The sequence below is a fragment of the Xiphophorus couchianus genome, chromosome 5 (genome assembly GCF_001444195.1).
Source record: "Xiphophorus couchianus chromosome 5, X_couchianus-1.0, whole genome shotgun sequence".
NCBI lineage: Eukaryota > Metazoa > Chordata > Actinopteri > Cyprinodontiformes > Poeciliidae > Xiphophorus > Xiphophorus couchianus.
The window spans coordinates 41,249,005-41,273,152 of record NC_040232.1 but is presented as its reverse complement, the minus strand read 5'-3'; the positions used below and the strand labels follow the sequence as shown (position 1 = coordinate 41,273,152).

Genomic DNA, 24,148 nt, shown 5'->3' with positions numbered 1-24,148 from the left:
TCACCCTACAAACAGGTATTCATAGAATGTTGGGAGTATGGCCATAACATGACAAGTTTTGGATGGGAAAGAAATATTTATGCAGATGAGTTGGGGATAAATAAAATAGCATGCTGTAAAACTGTAATTAAATCTAAAATTGCTCCGTGGTTATTTGAATTGCCAATAGTAAATTTAGAAACCAAAACAATAGAACAGTCCTGTGGAGGTTTGTATGAAATTATTCAGCGGTATTTAGAAATAATGTATGAAAATATGACACAAATATATACAGATGCATCAAAAGAGGAAAATGGTAAAACAGGAGTAGCAGTATACTGTAAATTCTGAAACAAAAAGTTGAGGATTGGGCATACTAGTTAATAGTGGTTTAATAGGGAAACATCCATCAGGTGATTGTTCTTATTGCAGGGAAACAGAAGGAGTAGAACATGTGTTGATTTATTGTAGAAAATATATAAAAGAGAGGAAAGAACTGGAAAGGGTAATGGGGAGTTCAGTAACTATGGATAATTTATTAGGGAAGCATCGATCACATGACATAATTCAAGCACTTATTAAATATTTTAAAAAGGCAAAATTAGCTGAGAGTATTTGGTATGTATGTGTGTGAGTGTATAAGTATGAATATAATTTAGTATTTTTTTTATTTGAAGATTTATAGTAAAAAATTAATTTCTGAAGTTACATCTTCGTCCAGTTGATGGCGGTAATGCACAAAGTCTGTAAACTGCCATAAAACGCAACAGAAGAAGAAGAAGAAGAAGAGGAAACTATGATAGCCAATCAGGTGTCAGGTAAGTCGAGTTACCCGGATGTAAAACATCGCAACAAAAATGACCGCGAACATCCCTCTGTAAAGGAGGCTGCCACCGACGCTAGATTTAAAACCTTGATGAAAGCAACAGTTTCTTTGTTTTTTTAGGGGCTGGATATAGCAGCCGTTGTTTTTCAGGTTGTGTTTTGCTCTCACACGATCGAAAAATGGACGAATACGACGAACTTTTTGAGATTGAAGACCAATTCGAGGAGCAGTTTGCCGACGAGCTCGAAGTGTTAGCTCAGATGGAGGGTGAGTCCTTAAACTTTATGTCTGCTTTATTTGGGCCAACTTTGGAGGGTTCTGGGCGCACCTGCATTACCCAAATCACACATACTCACATAAAACCCCAACTCTTGCTGTGAGCACGGCGTATTTAAACTCAGATATGCCCATATATGTGTATGTAGAATTCTCAACCAGTTGACGCAGGTCTCTCGGCTCGCGTTTTGCTGAAGTGCTATGAGAGTTTCCCGGAATTGTCCACAGCTGGGGCATTTCAAGATCTGGCTACATGGGTGTTTACAGCAGTTTAGCAATTATTATTTCCACGTCTCCAAATCCGAATTCCTTCTTGACTTTCCAGAAAAGAAGGTCAGAGTGACACAGTACGTTTCCTTTTGATAAAATCAAGCCTTAGTGCAAAACAACCAAACAACACAAATATTAACTGTCAACATAATTTTATTCTTCTGCACAATGTGGGACAGTAATGGATATTTATATTCTGTTCTATTCTAATTAAAATTAATTGAGTGAACGATTAATTTATGTAATTTGATGTTCAAATTTATTTTAATTTAATTTTAATGGCAAAGTAAGCAAATTGTTGTTATGTTTTAGAGTTTTTATGTAGTTGTGCTTTTGTAAACCTTTTTCCACCATGTTTTTGCAGGTTTAATCAAGCTTTTTTTCTCTCTATAACGCTGATTCTATGCACATATGGCTGCACTATACCATACAGATATTTCCCTGATTGAAGACACCTAATTCACATGATTCCACAACAACAAAAGCCATATCATAATCAGCCATATATTGAAATCATAGGTGCTGTAGCAGGGAAACATCTAAATCCTGCAGAGCAGTGCGCCTTGAGGATCAGGGTTGGGAAACACTATCATAGAGGACTTGGAGTTGAAACCACATATTTACATTCACTGATTAAAAAAAGCTCATAACCACATTGTTTTCTTTCTTACAGCTTGACAGTAAATCAGATCAGACTGACCTTTCATATTTAGGTCATTTGGGGATTCTAAAAATTATATTTATTCTGCTAAATGGCTGGATAAAATAGGAAAATTTTTTATTTTCAGAAAATATTAGCTTACTTAAAAGTTGTAAGTCTTAACACACTGAGATTGCCTAAGGCTTTAAACCATTTGGTAAAGTTCACATCTATTGTGGTGTAAGATTTTGATTTGTGAAAAACATTAAAGGAAATTAAGGCATATCTAGATATATTTAGACATATTTTAAAAAAACAACTCTTTCCAAAGGACTAATACTGATCATACATACAAAGTGGTTTAAAACAAAATCAAAGAAATCGCTTTGAAAACTTGAAGGCAAAGCTGAAAATCTGACTTGGTTATATCAGTTCTCTCAGGAGAAATGGGCAAAATATTCCAACCATTTATGAAAAGCTCTATAAAGGATGCCCTTAACATTTGACCCAATTTGTGAAATCAATTTGAGTTTTAAGCTGAAGAGTTTATTAAAGATAAAGCACTTGTTTGATATACTGTATTCGTAGTTTGAATTTATTATGGATTATTTACACAATTAATAAGTCATTGATGAAACAAGAAAATGACAGATTATAATTTAATCTTCTAGAGGAAACCTCCCAGCCGGCCCAATGTCTGAAACAGGTCCAGGGAGAAGACATTTCAGACATGCAGCACCTTCTGGATAATCAACCCAGCAGTAAGTTCAGCCTTTAATTATTATTCATTGTGATTATTATTAATGTAATCTGATTGAAAGTAAAATTCTTGCAGCTCATAAAGCAAAGCGGCAGAAGCAAGATACGGGAGTTGTTAAGCGTCTTTTCAATGCATCCCAAACTCAGCAGAGGAACGTCCCGTCACAGGATGATAACATCACGCCTCCATCCTCCCCTGAGCATTATGAGCCGTCAAACACCTTCAGGTATCAGAACTTAATGTTGGGATGGGAAAAATACACAAAGAGGTACACAAGGAGGGAGACAGAGGTTCAGCTTGAAAAGAAAAAGTTTCATGTTGCATGTCTAAATGGAAATGAGAGGGATTGGTTTGTGTGGTAGATCTACTCCTGCTGTGTTGGATATCAGTGGCTTGGCTGAGATCCCAGAGACACCCAGGCGGCCCGTCACATCGCCCCCACCATCCAAGTGTGTTCTGAGGCGCCCGCCTGTGGAGGGAGACTTCATTAGTGTGACGGACTCATCAGGAAATCGGGTCTACCTCCGACAGAAAGGAGAGGCTGATACAAAGGTAATCCTCTCAGCGTTAGTCCTACATGTCTGTTAAGCTTCTCCAGAACAAATCTGGAAGTTTATCACCTATTTTCCCTCAAATTCTCCAGACTGTCAACTCGCCAAACAGAATATCGCCAAACTCCCATAGTGCACTGGGACTGCTGGCGTTGCCAGTAAGAGTGCTGAGAGAACAGGCGGCTGAGAGGGTGAGTCAATCAGTGCAACTCTGTGAGGTCATATAACTGCCAGTGGGTCTGAACAGAGGGTAGGGATTTGACTGGGACATACAGAAATGAGGTATTCCCACTGGATCATTACAGTAAAAGCATAGCAGGACAAAGTGTTTTTTAAGGAACAGCTTTCCACAAGTTTGACTTTTTTTTTCCCTGTAGAGTCTGGAAAAGCCTAGAATTTGGTGCATTTTTGATGTTTTGAATAAAGACAGGAACTTTTAGATATCAGGATTGATATCCTGCTGTCTAAAAGTTATCAGTCTGTCTGTCCATCTGAATCTGTCCATTCAGTCTTTTGTCACTTTTTCTTGTATTTCATTTCCATCAAGTGATGCTTTTGTTCTACTAAAGTCAAGTCATTTGTTGCAATTCACCTAGACAAATCTGAAATTTGTCTAGGTGTATTGCTCTTATAGAATACAGATACTTGACACAGATGGACAAAATGTATAACAATATCAATCAATCAAAAAATAAGTCAAGTTAATTGCGTAGCACATGTCAGCAGCAAGGCAGTTCTAATGCTTTACATCATAAAAACATAAAAATAAAATGTCAAAAAAACAATAATTGAGAAACCAGTGACAAACATTACATTTTCATGAGTACCATCATCAAAGCCATGCATACACATAAAACCGTTAGTCATTGTTTCATTTATGGTTCAAAAGCAACTCTAAACTGATTGGTTTTTAGTCTAGATTTAAAGGCTTTAGAATAGAATTACTTTATTCATCCCAGCAGGGAAATTATTTCGCAGTTACAGCAGCATAGAGACAAGACACACAACAACCACACTTTAGCTGTTTTACTTGGTTTTACAGTTTTCTGGAAGTCTGGTCCAGATTTGTGGTGCATAGAAGCTGATCGCTGCTTCCCCATTTTGATTCTGGTTCTGAGGTTGCAGAGCAGAACCAGAAGACCTGAGACATATGGAGCAGTTCTTAAATTTATTGTGGTGCTAAGCTGTTCAGTGATTTATAAACTTACAACAGTATTTTAAAGTCTATTCTTTGAGCTACAGAGAGCCAAAGGAAAGACTTTAGAACTGGGTCGATGGGCTCTATCCTCTTGGGTTTTAGTGAGAATGCCAGCAACAACATTCTGAATTAGCGGCAGACCTGTAAAGACACTGCTGTAGTAAACAGTGTGACTACAGATAAACCCATGAATGAGTTTCTCTAGATCTGGCTGAGACATTAGTCCTTTAATCCTGGAAATGTTCTTCAGGTGATAGAAGGCCAGCTTTGTGACTGTCTTTATGTGGCTCTGGAGGTTCAGGTCAGAGTCCATCACTACTCCTAGGTTTCAGGCCTGATTGCTGGTTTTCAGTTGTAATAACTGAAGCTGTGCATTGACTCTAGATCTATAACTCTAGATCGTTCCTAATTAGGTCCAAAGATAATGACTTGTTTCTGTTCAGAAACAAAACTGCACATCCACACATTTATCTGTTCTAAGCATCTATTCAGTGATTGGATGAGTTCAGAGTCATTAATACTTTTGTTTATTGAACAGATTTTTCAGATACACATTTTTTATCAGCTGAATTATACAACAATAGTGTCACATTAATGGTGGGAAATATGTCTGAATGAGTTCTCAAGGTCCTATCTGTTCACACCACCAAAGCTTTATCAGGAGCATGTGCAGACATTATAAGGTTTCAATCTTATAGACCAGGAGACACTCTATATTTTTGAAGCACTCTAAACACCTGCTCTTATTTTTTTTTTTAATTATTCCTACAGCATCACCAGCAGGTTGTTGAGTCACAGCGTCTTACTGAGCTGCTGGTCAGGTAACTCGCTTGCCTTTCTGTTATCTGAACACTCAGAGAAGAGAAATGGATGTTGTAACTGCTGTCTCCACCTGCAGCAGTTTAAACAATGTGTTTACTGACTCTGGAAACGCCGAGGACCAGGAGAATGAGGATCCCCAAGACGCCGAGGGACAAACATCCCAACTGTGGGTGGAAAGATTCTCACCGCGTCACTACACAGAGCTCCTCAGTGATGATGTAAGCGCTCCCATTTCATTCTGTGTGTGGTCATCCCTTCTCGGGATTCAGGGGCTCATGCTGCGATTTGCTCTCTCTGTCCAGTTCACTAACCGGTGTCTGCTGAAGTGGCTGAAGCTGTGGGACAACGTGGTGTTTGGAAGGGAGAGGAAATCCCGCCCCGTTCGCTCCGACAGACAATCAGCCAATCAGAACTCATTCAAACTCAGCCAGGGAAGTCAGAATCCAAACCGCTTCAAGAGCAAAATGGAGATGACTGAGGAAATCTTGGAGGCTGAACTAGACCAGTACAAACGACCCAAATACCGGGTAGACACTCAGCAGCTGCACCATCGCCATGGTTTCCATCATGTGAATTTGGAACACAACGAATTTGTGTATCCTTCTAGGTGGCGCTACTGTCTGGACCTCCCGGTTTAGGGAAGACCACCTTGGCTCATGTCATAGCAAAGCATGCTGGGTACAATGTGGTGGAAATCAATGCCAGGTCAGACCTTCTGCAGTCAGGACTCATCATCAGAGTTAAACAAGAAGCTTAATCCTGATCTGAATTCTCTTTGTTCCCTTAGCGACGATCGGAGTGCAGAGGTCTTCCAGAAACGCATTGACACGGCAACTCAGATGAAGTCTGTTCTAGGAGCCAACGAGAGGCCCAACTGCCTGATTATTGACGAGATTGACGGAGCACCGGCGGTAACGACCTGAGGCTGCGCTGAGAGATGCTGGGTGACTTAGAGCGGGTCTAAACATTACCTTCTTCTGCAGGCGGCCATCAACATCCTGTTATCAGCGCTGAACAGGAAAGACACACACGGTGGGGATGCTGGGACAGAGACGGCCAAGAAGAAAAAGAAGGAGTTTGTACTGCTTCGCCCAATCATCTGCATATGTAACGACCTGTAAGATAAACAATGACATTTAACAGCAAAGTATCCTTCTGAAATTGTAGCATTGCACCATAGTAGTCAAACGCCTCATCCCAGCTGTTCAGCACAGTGCTGGAGGAGTGATGGTGTGGGCTGGCTTTGCAGCTGCAGGACCTGACTGCCTGTCTTTATACAAACACTTTGTAGAGGAAAAGGTTTTTGTGTTTCATATAGAGTCTGTTATCCCAACAACTGAATTTGGCACCAACTGTGTCACAGGCAAATATGTGTTTTTTGGGGTTTGGTTAATTACATGTATTTTGTAATTATTGTTTGTTTGTTTTGAGCTGTTCCTGCCTATAAATAGGCTGACCTTCAGAATACCGTCTTTCTCTTCTCTCACTCCACAACCTTTGTTTGGGTTTTTTTGTTGTAATTTTGGCCCGGTGGAAACAGTTGTCCTGTTTTGACTTCTTTTGTTTGCAGTAGGTTTTTTTTGGACCATTTTTGCCTTAGTCTGGTTTCCCTGCAGGGGCTTCCATGGCCTTGTGTTCTGTTGGCCCCCTGCTGTACTTTTTTGTTCATGTTGATCGGCTCACCAGGTCCACCTATCTGTACTAATCTATACATTAGGGTTTTGCTTTTGTTTGGACACGGGAAGTGAGTGTATCTAATTTTCTCTTTTTCTTCACAGAAAGTAAAACGGAGCTGAACCAACAAAATTTCAAGAGAAAATGTTTAAATAAAAAGAATGTTTGAAGCCTCATGTTTGAATCCATGTTCTCAAATAGGTTTTACCCTTTTTGGACATAAACAAATGTTGGAAGGTATAGCTGCTGGACTTAATGGGGTGTACTTAGTTTTTTCACATTGATCTTCATTTTAGTTTGATCTTTAAGAAATATTGATGGTGATGAATCTGTTCTGTAATTTTGTACAGTGGAGGTTAGATTTGTTTAATGTCTAGAACTAAGTAAAGAACAGACTCATTTCATCATGACCCAGATTGCACAACCTCAAAACTAACAGAGGGATTCTTTCTGTTTCACATCAGTTCATGTCTTTAATGTTTCATTTCTACATATTTCAACTTTTTTCCCCTTCTTTTAGTTATGTTCCTGCTCTCAGACCTCTCAGGCAACAAGCTTTTCTTCTGGCTTTCCCACAAACTCAGCCTTCTCGCCTCTCTCAGAGATTGGCAGAGGTCAGTATTTAAACATGTAAATACTCACATGAAGACACAAGTTTTAAAGCTCAGACTTTCCTCTTCTTTCTTTTTTCTCTCCCAGATCTCCACGCTGCAGGGCCTGAAAGCAGACACAGGTGCTCTGATGTGCTTGTGTGAGAAGACAGATAATGACATCCGCTCCTGCATCAACACACTACAGGTGCCTGGTGATTTTCTGAACAAACCTCTTATTTGTCTGTTTTACATTGCATTGCATCACATCATATTTAGCATATGGCTCCTGTCTGGGCAGTTCCTGCATGGGCGTGGCTTGAAGCAGCTGGACTCCAGAATCATCCAAAGAGTCTCTGTTGGGCAGAAGGACCAGAACAAAGGCTTGTTCTATCTGTGGCAGGAGATCTTCCAGTTACCACGTACTAAACGGTAAACTGTGTGTACTGTGAGTGGTGGTGTTGACAGATAACTGTAGCAGTGGGAAGTCTAGAAGAGAACCTGCAGAAGAGCCTGAGATCTTCCTGGTTTGGGGATCTTTGACTGCATTTACCTTTGGATTGATACAGCAGCTCCAAAGAAAATAAATCAAAACATTGGTTAAAACATTAGTAATATTTCAAATAAAATACAGGAAAATGATTAAATAATAAATTAAAGGAGCAGTACTATGTGTTTTACAGGGATATTTTAGTGCCATTTTTTAGCACAATCAAGTAACTGTTTGTTATATCTTCAGTTGTTAAAAAAATGACTTAAAAGAAACTTTACTTCCTGATTTAATTCCTTGAAATTGGGCGTCTGTCTCTTTAAAAACTCTTACTCTTCCTGAAGATCTGCCTTCAGGAGTTCATCACAATATTGCTCCTTTATTAACCCTTTAACAATACAGTCATGGCCAAATGTTTTGAGAATGATTCAAATGTTAATATTTACAAAGTCTACTGCTTCAGTTTTTATAACGACAATTTGCATATACTCCAGAATGTTATAAAGAGTGATCAGCGTAACAGCAATTAATTGCAAAGTCAATATTTGCCTAGAAAATGAACTTTATCCCCCAAAACACATTTCAACTTCATTGCAGCCCTGCCTTAAAAGGACCAGCTAACATTGTTTCAGTGATTGCTCCATTAACACAGGTGTGGGTGGTGATGAGGACAAGGCTGGAGATCAATCTGTCATGATTAAGTAAGAATGACACCACTGGACACTTTAAAAAGAGGCTGGTGCTTGGCATCATTGTTTCTCTTCTGTGAACCATGGTTACCTCGAAAGAAACACGTGCAGTCATCATTGCACTGCACAAAAATGGCCTAACAGGAAAGAGAATCCCAGCTAGAAAGATTGCACCTCAGTCAACAATCTATCGCATCATCAAGAACTTCAAGGAGAGAGGTTCCATTGTTGCCAAAAAGGCTCCAGGGCGCCCAAGAAAGACCAGCAAGCGTCAGGACCATCTCTTAAAAGTGTTTCAGCTGCGGGATCGGGCTACCAGCAGTGCAGAGCTTGCTCAGGAATGGCAGCAGGCAGGTGTGAGTGCATCTGCACGCACTGTGAGGCGGAGACTCTTGGAGCAAGGCCTGGTCTCAAGGAGGGCAGCAAAGAAGCCACTTCTCTCCAGGAAAAACATCAGGGACAGACTGATATTCTGCAAAAGGTACAGGGAGTGGACTGCTGAGGACTGGGGTAAAGTCATTTTCTCTGATGAATCCCCTTTCCGATTGTTTGGGACATCTGGAAAACGGCTTGTTCGGAGAAGACAAGGTGAGCGCTACCACCAGTCTTGTCTCATGCCAACTGTAAAGCATCCTGAAACCATTCATGTGTGGGGTTGCTTCTCAGCCAAGGGAGTCGGCTCTCTCACAGTCTTACCTAAAAACACAGCCATGAATAAAGAATGGTACCAGAATGTCCTCCGAGAGCAACTTCTCCCAACCGTCCAAGAGCAGTTTGGTGATGAACAATGCCTTTTCCAGCATGATGGAACACCTTGCCATAAAGCAAAGGTGATATCTAACTGGCTCAGGGAACAAAACATAGAGATTTTGGGTCCATGGCCTGGAAACTCCCCTGATCTTAATCCCATTGAAAACTTGTGGTCAATCATCAAGAGACGGGTGGACAAACGAAAACCTAGGAATTCTGACAAAATGCAAGCATTGATTGTGCAAGAATGGACTGCTATCAGTCAGGATTTGGTCCAGAAATTGATTGAGAGCATGCCAGGGAGAATTGCAGAGGTCCTGAAGAAGAGGGGTCAACACTGCAAATATTGACTTGCTGCATTAACTCATTCTGTCATTAAAAGCTTTTGTTACTCATAATATGATTGCAATTGTATTTCTGTATGTGATGACAACATCTGACATACACACATGAAAGCCAGAGGGCAGCAGATCATGTGAAAATATAATATTTGTGTCATTCTCAATACTTTTGGCCATGACTGTATTTTTTCCTGTGTTTCGCTGAGAACTAGCTCTTATAATGAGCTCAGCAGACTAGAAGTTCCATCAGGTGTTTGCTAATTGCTGCTGGCTAGTCTGAAGGAGCCGAGTGGGGAGTGATGGCGAAGGCCTGCTCTGTGAGGCAGAAGCTCTGAAGCTTAGAAAATAAAGCTACGAGAAGGAGCTGTACTTCACAGCCTGTGAGTTTTTTTCCCTGACTGGGAGCGAGAACGCAGCCTGTTGAATGTGACAGGTAGCCAATCAGAAAGCGCGATGACGTAAGAATGGAGGGAATCCCAAACAGTTGCCATGGCAACTGAGAGTCCGGTAGACGTCGGAGGTGATATGTGGAAATGTTTATTACTATATGTAAAGGTCATTTTATATATGTTTATTATTTGTGGCTATGTTTATTCAGTTAAAAATGTTAACTACGAAAAAACATAACTCACCTTAAAATCATAGTGCAGCAAATAGAGCGGCTGCTCCCACCGTCTTTTATCAAACACCTTTTCTATTTGTTACGTCTTTTATCGTTTAAAATGAGACCACAAACTATCACTGCTGCTTCTACATCGTCATCTGTGTTTGATTATTCTAAATTCACGTATGGTATGTTGGGGGTTTTACTGGATTTTCCTCTGGAATCGGGATGTTTGCGAGTGGAATCGGTTCGTGTGGTGTGTTGCTCCTGCCGTGTGGCTGGACACACGAACCGACTGAACCTGTAGGATTTTTATCGGCTCGTGTCATGTGTGGTCATAAAATCGGCCGACAATCCTTAAATCGTGCCGTGTGAACCAGACCTAAAACTCACAAGCTCTACTCCTCTACTCTCGACCACTGCCCTAACGCTCTCTGACTCGGGTCGCTATGGTAACGTGTACATATCCCTTCGAAATAAGATACAGATGCACCATAAAAACGAACGTTTAACTTTTGCAAAAATTTTAACTTATGATAACGACTAATGGGAGCCCTGAGCTTATTTCTCTGCAACAAGATGGTTCCATCTGGGAGTGATGAGAGACAATGACACCCGAAGTGTTGCTTATGCACAGGGTGCTTGGTCTCTACGTGGCGAAGCAGTTTGAAGGCTTCATTCCCTCATTAACGAGCCGGTCACCATATCATGCAGAGCGGGCTTGGAATGTGGGAATAACCTACTGGTCCAGGATAAATCCATTCTCCTGTCTCTTCTCTGGGCCTTTTCCGCTCTCAAAGAAACTTTCCAAAGACATCTGATATGTTTCTTACTCATTTTGCTGTTTGTGGGCTCAATGTTGGCGCGCAAGATGTAACCGAGAGAGTCCGGTAAAAGGATTTTCAAAATAAAAGCTCCTCCAGACTCACATAATATGTAAAACGGAAATATTTAATTGTTTCTTACGCGGCCCGGTACCAATTGGTCCGCGGCCCGGGGATTGGGGACCACTGGTGTAAACCATCTGACTGCAGCACAGATATTAGCACAGCACCTCAATTATTAAAATGTCTGGGTTGCCCCAAAATAACCTGGGTTACAATAGGCACAAAACAATGCAGTTATTTTTCATTAAACACAGTTAAGATAAAAGCAATATCGCCAAACTTACCACAAAAGTTCTCAGAGTAGAATTCAATTGAGAAGCCGGTTCATTCTTCTTGAAATTTTTTGGCGGTTGGGAAAAAACGTTAGGTGAGCATTACCGCCACCAACCGGTAAGGCGTGTGGACCACATGACTAAAACAACAACAAAAAACTATTTCCAATGTACAACTTACACTTTTTCAAAAACAATCTAATATAGTCTGATACCCTCTGCTTCCTGAATCCTTTTGCAGTAAATCAACAATGTCAAATTTCATTTTCATATTACTGAGGTTCCTAATTAACTTGTTTCTCTGAATCCCTTAATTCCTACAATGCAAAATAATAAAATAAATAAAATGTTCTATTGTCTCATCTTCCCCACACTCACATTTCTCTGTCTCATGTTTTCCTATCAAAAATAATGTGCTATTCAATCCAGTGTGTCCTATTCTAAGTCATGAAATAATCATCTCTTCTCTCCTTTTTCTTTCCGTGTTTCTCATTTGTCCAATTCTCTTTTTTTATTTTATAAAACCACCATCCTTTCCTTTCTTCTACCCATAACTTTTGCCACCTCTCTTTCACTTTTTGTTTAATTACACCCTTTATTTTTGTTACACTAAAACAAACATTAATATCTGTCCTACCCCGATTGATACTCCCCCTAGCCATCCTGCCTTAGAAGCTGGTTGCAAACAAGCCAGCATCAAAGTGGCTGTGTGGTTGGGGCATACCACTAGTGCAGTGGTGCCCAAAGTGGGTCCTGGAGGGGCGGCATCCTGCATGTTCTAGTTCTATCCCTGGTAGTAACAACCTTTTCAGCATGTCAGTGTTCTTAGGCTTTCTAACAAGCCATCATTTGATCCAGGTGCGTTAAACCAGAGAGAGAACTAGACCATGCAGGATGCCGGCCCTCCAGGACCCACTTTGGGCACCACTGCTCTAGTGCAAACAGGGGACTGCTCCACTGCTTGTTGTGACTTGTAGATGTTTTTGTGCCAATACAATATGCACAAATGGTCAATAATATTTACAGACAAGTAGGCCTGTTGCGATAAACGATAAATCAATTAATGGCACGATAAATTAAAACTATCTACGTCATTTTAATTATCGGCATTATCGTCTCTTACGGCCCTTTTCTCTTTCTGTTAATGACACCGAATGAAAAAAGGCTCAACTCCGGTGCTCTCCACAGACTCCCCCCTTCCTCATTTCCTTAGTGTAAAGCCCAACGCACACCAGTTGTCGGCCGATTGTCGGCCCATTTTCAAAACCTGACAGACCAAACATTACCCGACAGAAATCCTTGGTATAACGGTTCCATCGGGTTCGGTCCTGCCGTGTGGTGTCCAACAATGGGCACAAAATAATGGCTACAAGTTCAGTTAACTAATTTTAAAACCAGGCATTAATCAATGCTTTACTACAGTCTACCTGCAATGCATGTGGCTAGTGTCAGCATAAAGTTCTGACTGAATGAAAATCATTAGAACCTGTTTACGTCACGTTAACAAAGAACAGCTGAAAAGTTACCGGGTTTATCAACTGCGGTAGCAATTTCGCTCCAACTCCTCCTCTTGTCATTTCTATATTCTTTGCATGTTAAATAAACATTAATGTTGTTTCCACATATCATCTCCAATGTCCGCTGGACTTCGGGTTGCGCCGTGTCAGCTGTTTGGGATTCCCCGACGTAATTTCCCCTCAAAAAGCTCGGAGGAGAATCCTCGCTTTCTGATTGGCTACCTGTCACATTCAACAGGTGTAGTTAAAGCTCCCAGTCGGGGAAAACCCCTGATTTAGATCGGAGCGGCAACGACGATCTACCGTAACACACCACACAATCTTAGAAAGACCAACGATCTAAGATTGTTGTATGGGGAAAAATAGGAGCAAAAAATCATGTAGTGTGAACTATTGCATCAGGTAGTCGATGTGCCCATCTTCTCTATTTAAATCTAATTATTACTGAAGGGCAACATAATATACAGACTTCATAATCTGCACTCTTTTGGTTGAATGCAGTATTTATTTCCACTTTGGCTTTATGCTGTTTAGTTTTTATCAAGTACATTTTTTGTTAATGGAGACTGAGAATCCATTTTGTTTTTGGTTGTTTTGTTTATTTTGTTTATCAGCTCCAGTGTTGCACTTTATTTTCAAAAGAATATTTATCTTTGGCAGGAAATCGCATCCATTATTACATCATTTCCATTAAATCAGTGTAAAAAGGTCTTCAAACAATATTATCGTTTATCGCAATAATTTTTGAGACAATAAATCGTTCAGCAAAATTTGCTATTGTGACAGGCCTACAGACAAGTAAGAAAGTGTACAGAAAGGAATCACAACCCACTGTTCTCAACTGCTTAATTTAAAATGTGATAAATCCCCACCCAGTAATTAAATTCTCCCACCCAGAACTGAATGAGGGGAAGAAAGTGATGAGGGGAAAGAGGAGGGGAGGAGAGGGGCCAGTAATTAGAAGACATTTTAAATATCCAAATATAAAACGCAACTACAAAAAAATACATAAAACGGAAATAAAAACCACACAACAGAAATCATAAATAAAATGAATTATTTTGTCACTGTAAACAAATTGCCCTTCAGAAATTATTAATAATCAGAATGGAAATTATCAGGCTAATTTTAATTTATTATGCAGTGTTGCGACAGTGAAGCAGATGCTTCCTGTGTTTACATTTGGTTCTCCTGCCCAGGACTCATCTGACCAATAAACAGTCTGAATGCTTGTAGTGACTCATTCTTTGAGTTCTCTGTGGGAAAAGAAACCCAACCACCAGAAAAGTTATTCAGCAGCTAATTCAGGACAAAGTTGATCAACTATCAACATGTAAACAGAGAATGAAGCTTTCAGCAGAAATCCTCAGACCCGCTGGAACATTTGTCCTCCTGTTGTGTTAATCCTATATATTGAACCTTTATATTGCTTTACATATTATGCCAACACTATTACTATTCAGTGTTGGCCTTTGAACATGAAATGTTACATTTAGCAAACAATACCAGGCTTTCCCTGTGAAATGTTTTTTTTTTTTCTTTCAATAGCTTTTAGCAAATGTAAAATGTTGAGTGCAAACAAGCAGTCAGGGAATAATTCTTTGGCTATAAATACAAAGGTCTTTAGAATGTTTTTTTACATTAACTGGTTGCTGAGAAAAGTTGGTTTGTGTTGACCAGAAAACATATTGGCAAAGGCTTTGAAGAGGCACCTGGTTCAGGAAGTGGCTTTCAGAGGTTTCAGCACATTCTGCACCTCGCTTCATCAAGTGGACAATATGAAAAGATCTCTCAGGTAATAAACTCTTCAGCTTCACCAATGCTTTTTTTCTTTCTTTGCTCAATTTCTGCACAGATGACAGTAAAGCAACTGCCCTCTTTTCTCCAGGGCCTCTACGATAACTATTTGTCAGTGAGAGTGCGGGACCCCAAACTGCAGAGCGTGTCTGAGGCTCTGGATTGGCTACTGTTTTCCGACAGGCTGAACCAAGTGATTCTGCATGGACAGAACTTCTCCTTGCTGAGATATCTGCCCTTCCTGTCTGTGACGTTTCACTTCCTGTTTGCCCACACGCATGTGCCTCGCATCAGCTATCCTCACAGCCAACAGGAGGTTACAGTCTTGTGCTTGAATATGAGAAGTTTGATGAAAAAAGAGAGGAGGTTAGTTTGGGTGTTTGTAACAGAAACTCTGAAGCACTCCTGTTGGTGTCCTCTGCAGGCCACCTCTCGCCTCCTCAGCAGCAGGAACGCTCTGTCCACCGTGTTGGCCGACATCCCGGCAAGCATCAGATCCAGGATCGGCCAGCTCCACCTCACTCTGGATGTGCTGACCCTGCTTCTTGACATCATCTGTCCAAAACTACGACCTGTACGTTAAAAGCATTTGTTGTAATTCTACTTGAAGTTGGAAAAAAATATTTTTCAATATTTAAAATGTTAGGAACTTTTTTTCACCTTTTAATCTGGTGAATATCCTGCACAGTTTAACCTAAAATGTTGCTGAGATTATTTTGGGTCCTTTCCAAACTTGAGTTTAGATAAAGCATCAAGAACATCCTTGTCTGAAAGTTAAACATTATTCCAGAGGTATTTCAGAAAATGTGGTCACATTTTTAGAATCCTGAAATGTTTCCATTCATCCATTGCCTTCTGCTTGTCTGAGATTGGTTCACAGGGGAACGGGTCCGGGAGGGAACCCCAGACTTCCCTCAGGCGTTCCATTTGGATTTGCTCCTATGCTACTGTATATAGGCTACATTTATTGTAATGATAACATTAAGGAGTGAGCACTGTTCTGCAAATTCCCAACTCGCTCAATGTGCTACTAGTCCTGGCAACACCAAGCTGACAGGATGAGGGGAGGCAGAGAACCGGGGACTTGTTGGATCAGGTTTGGAAGCCGCTGATAACTGCTTACACTTCTAGTTTGATTTAGTTTTGATTTTCAGATTTTGAGTTCAGATTTTCAATTCTATTTGAACTTTTATTAGTTCTAGTAATTTGTTTCTTAGTTTAGTTGATTTTTGAAAATTCTTAGTTTGTTTAGTTTTTACTAGTGTCAGTTTAGCTCTAGTGTTCTTTTGCATATGGATTACATACCAGGGGAAAGCCTGAAAAAAAAAAAGTTGGTTGGGGGATGTTGTGGTGGCACTGGGTTAAGCACAACCCACATAAGGAGGCTTTTGTCTTCGATGTGGCCGTCGCAGGTTTGATTCCCAGCCTGGTGACCTTTGCCTCAATTCTTCCCCCTTCTCTCATTACCCACTTTCTTGTCAATTCACTATCAAATAAAGGCCACTAGAGCCCAATAAAACCTTTAAAAAATAGTTGGCTGTGACAAAATCCTTGAAAACCATCAGTATTTAGAAAATGTGTTAATTTAGGGCTAATGAACAACCACACATACCAGGCAAGGTATGAAAAAAACATTTAAAAAATCAGTAAACCCAATAACAGCAGCTGGAAAGCAGGTCTTGGTGAGCTCACCAAGACCTTTTCAAGTGGACCTCATTTAAAGGCACTCAGTGTTTCGGCTGTTTCCCCATTATTCAATCCATCCATTTTCTGTACACTCTTTTCCCTTAGAGCAGTGGTTCTTAACCTTTTTTGAGGTACCGAACCCATCAATTTTATATGCGCATTCACCGAACCCTTCTTTAGTGATAAATAAAATATTTTTTTTTCCAAATTGAAGACATGGGTATGAACTCACAGCAAGTTACAGTGTTACTTTATTCTGGCCCCCAAAAATATTTTGGCCCCATAAAAGAATTTCAGCCCCCAAAATATTTTTTTACTATTTTACTAATTTAAAAATAAATGTGGATTTTTTTCAAAAAAATGACAAATTTTTTAATAACTTATTTTTTTATTTATTCTAAATTTAGTTTGTTTTTTGTCATTTTGAATCCACAAAATACTTTTTTGGGGCCAGAATAAAGTATTGCACAAATTACATACCTGCAAATCAGTGTGACTTCTGCTGTTGTTTTTGGGAGACCAGTTCAGAGAGGCGTGGCTTCACCTTGGCAAGTGCATCTTCAGAGCAAAGTCTGTTCATTTTCTTCTTTTTTTGCTCGACATATTTAGTATGGATTAAGCTATTAAGAAAGAAGCCACGCAACGTACAACTACGACAGCTGCTGATACTGCGCGCACTAAATTCCCTGCAGCACTGATTGGCCGAGCAATGTAACATGATCCTCTGCAGCAAGTGATGGCCAAGCGGGGCGTGTCATCACGACTTTACGCAAGTGTGTCTTTACCTCCGCGGCAGAGGCTGTGCCGAACCCCTGAGACTGACTCATCGAAGCCCTGGGGTTCGATCGAACCCAGGTTAAGAACCACTGCCTTAGAGGTTTTGGGAGGTGCTGGTGCCCATCTCCAGCAAACGTTCCGTGCGAGAGGCAGGGTACACCCTGGACAGGTCACCAGTCTGTCGCAGGGCAAAACAGAAACAGACAGGACAAACAACCATGCACACACACACACACACACACACACACACACACACACACACACACACACACACACACTCACTCACACCTAGGGATAATTTAGAAAGACCAATTAACCTAACAGTCATGTTTTTGGACTGTGGGAGGACGCCAGAGAGAACATGCAAACTCCGTGCAGAAAGATCCCGGGCCGGGAATCGAACCCAGGACCTTCTTGCTGCAAGGCAACAGTGCTACCTGTGCCACTGTGCAGTCATTATTCAATGTCACACATATTTTATTTTGTTCTACTGCAAGAAACTTTAACAGTGCAGTTAAATTCAAAGTAATCTCAATTCTAGTGCTTCCTCCCATGTTGCTAGATGTGAAAGGACTGTGGAACAACATGGATGACTTTATTTGTGTTCTTGTCGTCTGCTAGCATAATGCTACACTGCAAGAAAAAAACATGTGGAAACTAGACTTCATTCTTATGACACAAATGAAAACTAAACACATTTTCTCCATTAAAGCTGTAGTATGTAACAACAGGCGCTGCTGACAGGGAAAAGCTGTAATGGTATCGGACAGCATGGAAGAAAGAATAAAGACAGGAGGACAAGCAGCGTCACATGAGTGTGATTGACGAGTGCCTGCTGGCTCTGACTGGTTGTTTCTAGTTGAAACTGGGAGAAGGCAGAGGAGCTCCATTTTTTCACAGATCATCTGTTTCATACCATACTGTCACAAAATAGTGACAGTTTCAACAAATATGTAAAAAAAAATATACATTTTTTTAAAGTTACATAGTTTAATTCAGTTCCTTTTCAGTTGCTCTGTGAATGTTAGTTTTCCTTGTTTGTGCTTCACATCATAAAAACACAAGAATAAGAAGTCATAAAAGTAGCATACAGTCAACATACCTGTTCACCTGCTGTTGACTGCATGTCAAACATTACATTTTAGAGAGGGCTATCGTCTAATCATCAATACACATGAAATATATTATTTTATGTTCCATTTATTATGGTTCAAAGCAACTCTAAACAGGTGTGTTTTTAGCCTTGATTTAAAGGCACTCAATGTTTTGGTTGTGTTGTAGTTTTCTGGAAGGTTGTTCCAGATTTGTGGTGTTTAGAAGTTGAATGCAGACAATACCCCAATCTTCTCAAAATTTTTTTGTTTTTTAGCTTTGGTTGAATCGTGCAGGACATGGTCGCATTAAAAGTGGAAAAATGATTGATTATGTTTCAATTTAATACCACAAAAACCTGCCATTTCAACATGTTTTTCCTTTTTTGCACTAAACACCTGCTCAATGTGCAGCATTTGCTACTTTCAGGTGAATCCTCAGCTTTTTAGCAGCAGAGAGAAGGAACTGATGCGGGAGCTGATCAACACCATGCTGGCTTACAACCTCTCATACAGGCAGGACCGCACACCTGAGGGCCAGTACACTTTCATGTTGGAGCCGTGAGTACACACACACCCAAACAAACCTCCTGCTGCCCGCCACTCAGTGGGGAGGGAAACTTGCTGAGCAGATGTGTGAGGTATTGGGGTGTTGAAGGTCACTGCGCTAGTCCACACTGTGGTTTATCTGCATAACAGCTTAGAGAATAATCCCCTTATTACCTGGAGTGTGTGTGTGTGCGTGCACGCCAACACACCCCCACATGTTTGTCAGGCTATCTTTGTGGGGACTTTTCATTGACTTCCATTTGTTTCTACAGCCTAACCCTATCTCTTACCATTACATACTTAACTCTAACCAAAACTCAATTCACACCTTAGTCCTAAACCTAAACCCTAACCCTATAACAGCATTACCCCTTGTGGGGACAGTGGGTCCCCACAACATAATATGTGTCAGGAACGTTGTCCCCACAAGGTACTAAATACCTTGTAAGTGTGTGTGTGTGTGTGTGTGATGGTTGTTGTGTCAGAACAGGGTAGCAGACAGCAAAGCCTCATTGCTGTTGTACAGTGGAATTGACTAAGAGTTGGACTCAGCTGACATATGGCGGAATTCAATGTATATGGAGCAGGAATGCTTTAGAACAGTGCTTGATTTGGAGGCTGTATTCATGTTTGGGACTTTTATTCAGTTCCACGCCGTGTTTCAACAAATCCCGAGACTGTGTGAGGCTCACGGTTGGTCAGGCTGGGAGTCTCCAGGCATGCTGCGGTCGGCTGAAGAGCAGCTGGGCGTCCAGGACGGCTCCTTCCTGCAGGCTCGCTGTGACGAGGTGCTGGTCACCAATCACTGGTGCCTGCCCCTGGTGTTGGCTCTGCTACTGCTGCTCCTGGTCTACACCTTCCTGTACCTGCCCTCACTGGCACACCACAACACCACCCTGTGACTGGTGGAGAAGGGCGGTTTGGAAATGAGTGGTCGACATCAAAGGCAGCCTAAATGTTTGGCACAAGTGGAGATATGTCATTGGACTGCTCTGGTTTTAGATCTGGAGGAATCATCTTTTATATTAGATATCAATATAAGCCCAAATTTTTATATTGGCGCATCCCTAAAGAAAATGTAAGTAAAGTTTGTTCCTTTGCGTTTGGGAAAACTTTGGAATTTGCTAATATCATTTTCCAGGTCTAGATGAGTATGAACTGGAAGTTTTATTACTTCTAGTGTTTTTTTCTTTTTTTATGTGTTCTCGCGGTGTGACATTCAGAATTATTGTCTTGAGTGCCAAGGTGAAGCCCAACAGATTTACTTCCACAAATGGAGTCTTAACTGCTTTTGCTATGAGAAAACCCAAAGCTGTGGGAAAAGGAAAGAAAGGTAGAGATAAGAGTAGAGGAGAGAAAGAAAGAGTGAACACCAAGTTTGCTCCTACACTGTCAGAAAGAGAGAAAAAATGTTTTCTAAAGACCAAACATCTAGTAGTGTTGACATGGTTTTCATTTATTTATATCCATATTTTTATTTGATTTGCCACATAATGGCACAATGATTTTAACGCCTTGAAAATATTCTGAATTTTTAATTGACACTTCTTGTGGAGAAGCAGATCCCTATTTTGTTGCACTCAGAGCTGAGGTTCTCTGGCACACTGTTCTCTGAACACCACAGCAACTAAAGTAAATTAAACAAGGTTGTAACTTTGAGTTGTAAATTGGTGGGGACAAATTGTGAGGAACAGTCAAGGGGCAGGGTTGGGATAGTGTACCCTAGAAGGCCTTTTTTTGTGCCAAGAATGAGGCGAAAACCTAAATGTGAATGCCAGGCTGTGTTACTCAATAACTCAGGATATACAATCTGATGAGGTTTGTCAGATTAATAGTACTTATTGAAAATAAAAACCTTTTAGAAGATATTAAACATACTAAGAGATGTAAAGATGTAGAAACATTAGTTCTTTAATGAATCTGTATAACGTCTTTCACTTGGTGATGGGATTACAAAAAAATTAACTTTTTAGACATATTCTAATTTATGTAATTTATGGTGTATTTGCTCAATGCTTGCCTGCAGTTGAAAACAGCAAAATTCAGCTCCACCTCCCCACAAGATGCCACCCTGGGCAGTTGCCCATATTGCCAATATCAAAAACCGCCACTGCAAGTCACATCTGTGTCTCTCCTCGTCAAGAGTTTCAGTAGAAATTTTGGGGGTTGGTTGGGGCAGTTGGGTTGCAGACTGACCATCAATATATTCAATTCAAATTAAAAAATACTTTAATAATCCCAAAGGCAAATTAAATAATATATGTAGGCCTGTCACAATAACAAATTTTGCTGCGTGATTAATTGTCTCAAAAATGATGGCGATAAATGATAATATTGTTTGAAGACCTTTTTACACTGATTTAATGTAAATTAAACCTGGAAGAGTCCAACTCTCACCGGAAACGAGCCCGACTTACTGCCGGCAATGCGGACCAGACTCTGACACCGGTCACACAGGGATCTGACAGCCCTTATCAAAGGGCCCAGTACCCCATCCTCCCAGAGAACCCCCCACATGGCTCCCCGAGGAACACGGTCAAACACCTTCCGATGGACCCTCCTCTCCAGGACCCCTGAATAGACCTTGCCAGGGAGGCTTAAAAGTGTGACCCCCCTATAATTGGAGCACACCCTCCGGTTCCCCTTTTTGAACAGTGGGGTCCCCACAGTGTGACAATCCAGGGGAACTGCTCCCGATGTCCATGCGATATTGCAGAGTCGCGTCAGCCAACACAACCCTACAACATCCAGAGCCTTAAGGAACTTCGGGTGGATCTCATCCACCCCGAGGAGCTTTTTAACCACCTCGGCGACCTCGTCCCCAAAGATTGGAGAGCCCAACCCAGAGGTGCCAGACTCAGCTTCCTCAGTGAAAGGCATGTTGGTGGGGTTGTGGAGGTCTTCGAAGTATTCTGCCCACCGGCCCACAACGTCCTGAGTCGAGGTCAACAGCACACCATCCCCACTATAAACAATGTTGGTGCTGTACTGCTTCCCCCTCCTGAGACGCCGGATGGTGGACCAGAATCGCCTTGAAGCTGTGCGGAAGTCTTTCTCCATGGCCTCTCCAAACTCCTTCCACGCTCAAGTTTTTGCCTCAGCAACCACTCGAGCCGCATGCCGCTTTGCTTGCTGGACAACCAACTATTTCTAGCCGGAACCTCACACATTAGCTCTGCCTCCTTCCCCACCAGACAGGTGACATTCCACGTCCCAAGAGCCAGCTTCTGCAACCGAGGATCGGACCGCCAGGGCCCCCTTCCTTGGCCACCACCCATCTCACAATGCACCCGACCCCTTTGGCCCCTCTCATAGGTGGTGGGCCCATGGGAGGGGGGACCCATGTTTCCTCTTCGGGCTGAGCCTGACCGGGCACCATGGGAAAAAGCCCAGCCAAAAGGCGCTCACCATTGTGCCCCCCTCCAGGCCTGGCTCCAGAGTGGAGCCCCGGTGACCCGCGTCCGAGTGAGGTAACACCAAGTCCGATGTTTTTGATCATCATCAGGGTCTTCGGACTGCTCTTTTTCTGGTGCCTCACCTAGGACCTGTCTGCCCTGGGTGACCCTACCAGGGGCATAAAGACCCAGACAGCATAGCTCCTAGGATCATTGGGACACTCAAACCCCTCCACCACAATAAGGTGGCAGCCCAAGGAGAGGCTGTGTCAGGTTTGAATGACCTAGAACATTGAAATACAGACACAAGAAAGAACAAGAGAGGGTTAGTTTCTTTTATCTCGCGAGGAGAACAGACAGAGATATGCTTTAGTTACAATCTCCACCTATTCTGCAACCACATTCTGCTTGATGTTTATTTTGAGATTATAAAATGATCATCTGAACACAGCGGTGGTTGATTAGCTTATTTAAACAGCTCCTCCAATGATCTTTCAGAGGTGGTGTGTGGGTCACGTAGCGCTGCACATCGACATATTACATTTGTTTATTCAAACTTTTCAATGACCTGTGAAATATCATACCCTTGGACCTTGTTATCTAATTGTCCTAGTGTTGACAATTAGTAGCAAACTAATGTTGTATTGAGAATAAAACGTCAGCTTGTGAAATTGGAATGCCATTGCATTTTACTTTGGATATTTGTTTTTTTTAAGAATATAGGTCTTATGGATTTAGGATAAATACTAAAAATAGTGCTTGCTGTTTTTAACATGTGAGGTATTTTTCAAGATAAAGTTACAGTTACACCTTCAAGTACACCCCAGCAGGTCTCCCTCGCTGCCACACAGGTGTAAAACTGGCATGAGCATTAATGCTTATGTTGTGTTGAAAGGCAGCTCGGAAAAACATGTTATGACATGTTAACATTACTACTGCTGTGGCGTTAGGAGTTTGCCCTGCAATCAGTGCATCCCCAGTTTGATTTGTTTGTGTTCCTGGGCAATACACTTCTCCTTCCTTTCCTCCTGGTGTTGGTTAGAAGGGCAGCTGTAGCTACAGTCCAGTAGCTTGCCATCATCAGTTTGTGAATGAACCCTTTGAGATTTCCATTGGAGAGTGATCATTAGAATTTTGTTATTAACAATGGAATAAACATTTGTAATGGCTGAAAAACGTGTAGGGAACAGAGGGCACAGATACAGGAAGTGCAGAAGCCCCTACTGCATCAAATTGAGATAGGAATAATAGAAAGTTGGCCACTCTGAGGTAAAAAAATCAACAAAAAACAGCTTCCAGTCCAGGGGTGCACGGCTGACTCATGCAAGCAATGTTTTACTGCTTCATTCAGTCAGTCAATGACTTGATAGAACCCTGTGATAAATAAGCCATTTTCAACATTTTGTTAGATTTTTTGTTTCTCTATCAACTGCAGACAGGACCAGATCACTACGTATTCAACAGTTAAGTTAGAGTAGTAGTAGTTTTCAGCTGCTTGCCATCACATGTTAAGTTTGTTGTGTGTGCAGGCGTGTGGAGGAGGTGGCGAGGTTTCCAGGCCTGCCGCCGCGTCGCCAGCTGACGTATCAGGCCAAACAGACCATCAGCAGAGAAATGGAGCAGGAGAAGATGAGGAGAGCTGAGCAGATGATGCTGCAGAGGAACCCTTCTCCCGTGAGATGCCACCGCCCGTTTAGTCAGAACAAAGCTGAGTGTG

The 24,148-nt window shown here is 41.5% G+C and overlaps 1 protein-coding gene across 2 annotated transcripts in view; it reads left to right on the top strand.

The window, feature by feature from the left end:
- The first annotated feature begins 684 nt into the window (after positions 1 to 684).
- The window catches only part of chtf18 (CTF18, chromosome transmission fidelity factor 18 homolog (S. cerevisiae)), a 37,297-nt gene continuing 13,833 nt past the window's right edge, over positions 685 to 24,148 (top strand). The window contains exons 1-19 of one of the 2 annotated variants that reach the window (XM_028018055.1): positions 685 to 1,072; positions 2,663 to 2,752; positions 2,827 to 2,977; positions 3,114 to 3,303; positions 3,395 to 3,493; positions 5,272 to 5,321; positions 5,402 to 5,540; positions 5,625 to 5,849; positions 5,930 to 6,027; positions 6,110 to 6,233; positions 6,306 to 6,439; positions 7,517 to 7,610; positions 7,696 to 7,794; positions 7,888 to 8,018; positions 14,817 to 14,931; positions 15,025 to 15,249; positions 15,358 to 15,507; positions 18,918 to 19,048; positions 23,961 to 24,105. In XM_028018055.1, the coding sequence (XP_027873856.1) occupies positions 985 to 1,072; positions 2,663 to 2,752; positions 2,827 to 2,977; positions 3,114 to 3,303; positions 3,395 to 3,493; positions 5,272 to 5,321; positions 5,402 to 5,540; positions 5,625 to 5,849; positions 5,930 to 6,027; positions 6,110 to 6,233; positions 6,306 to 6,439; positions 7,517 to 7,610; positions 7,696 to 7,794; positions 7,888 to 8,018; positions 14,817 to 14,931; positions 15,025 to 15,249; positions 15,358 to 15,507; positions 18,918 to 19,048; positions 23,961 to 24,105 (2,478 nt within the window). In that variant the 5' untranslated portion in view covers positions 685 to 984. Of the gene's footprint in view, positions 1,073 to 2,662; positions 2,753 to 2,826; positions 2,978 to 3,113; positions 3,304 to 3,394; positions 3,494 to 5,271; positions 5,322 to 5,398; positions 5,541 to 5,624; positions 5,850 to 5,929; positions 6,028 to 6,109; positions 6,234 to 6,305; positions 6,440 to 7,516; positions 7,611 to 7,695; positions 7,795 to 7,887; positions 8,019 to 14,816; positions 14,932 to 15,024; positions 15,250 to 15,357; positions 15,508 to 18,917; positions 19,049 to 23,960; positions 24,106 to 24,148 lie in introns of both variants that reach the window. The other variant, XM_028018054.1, reaches the window with a different exon arrangement.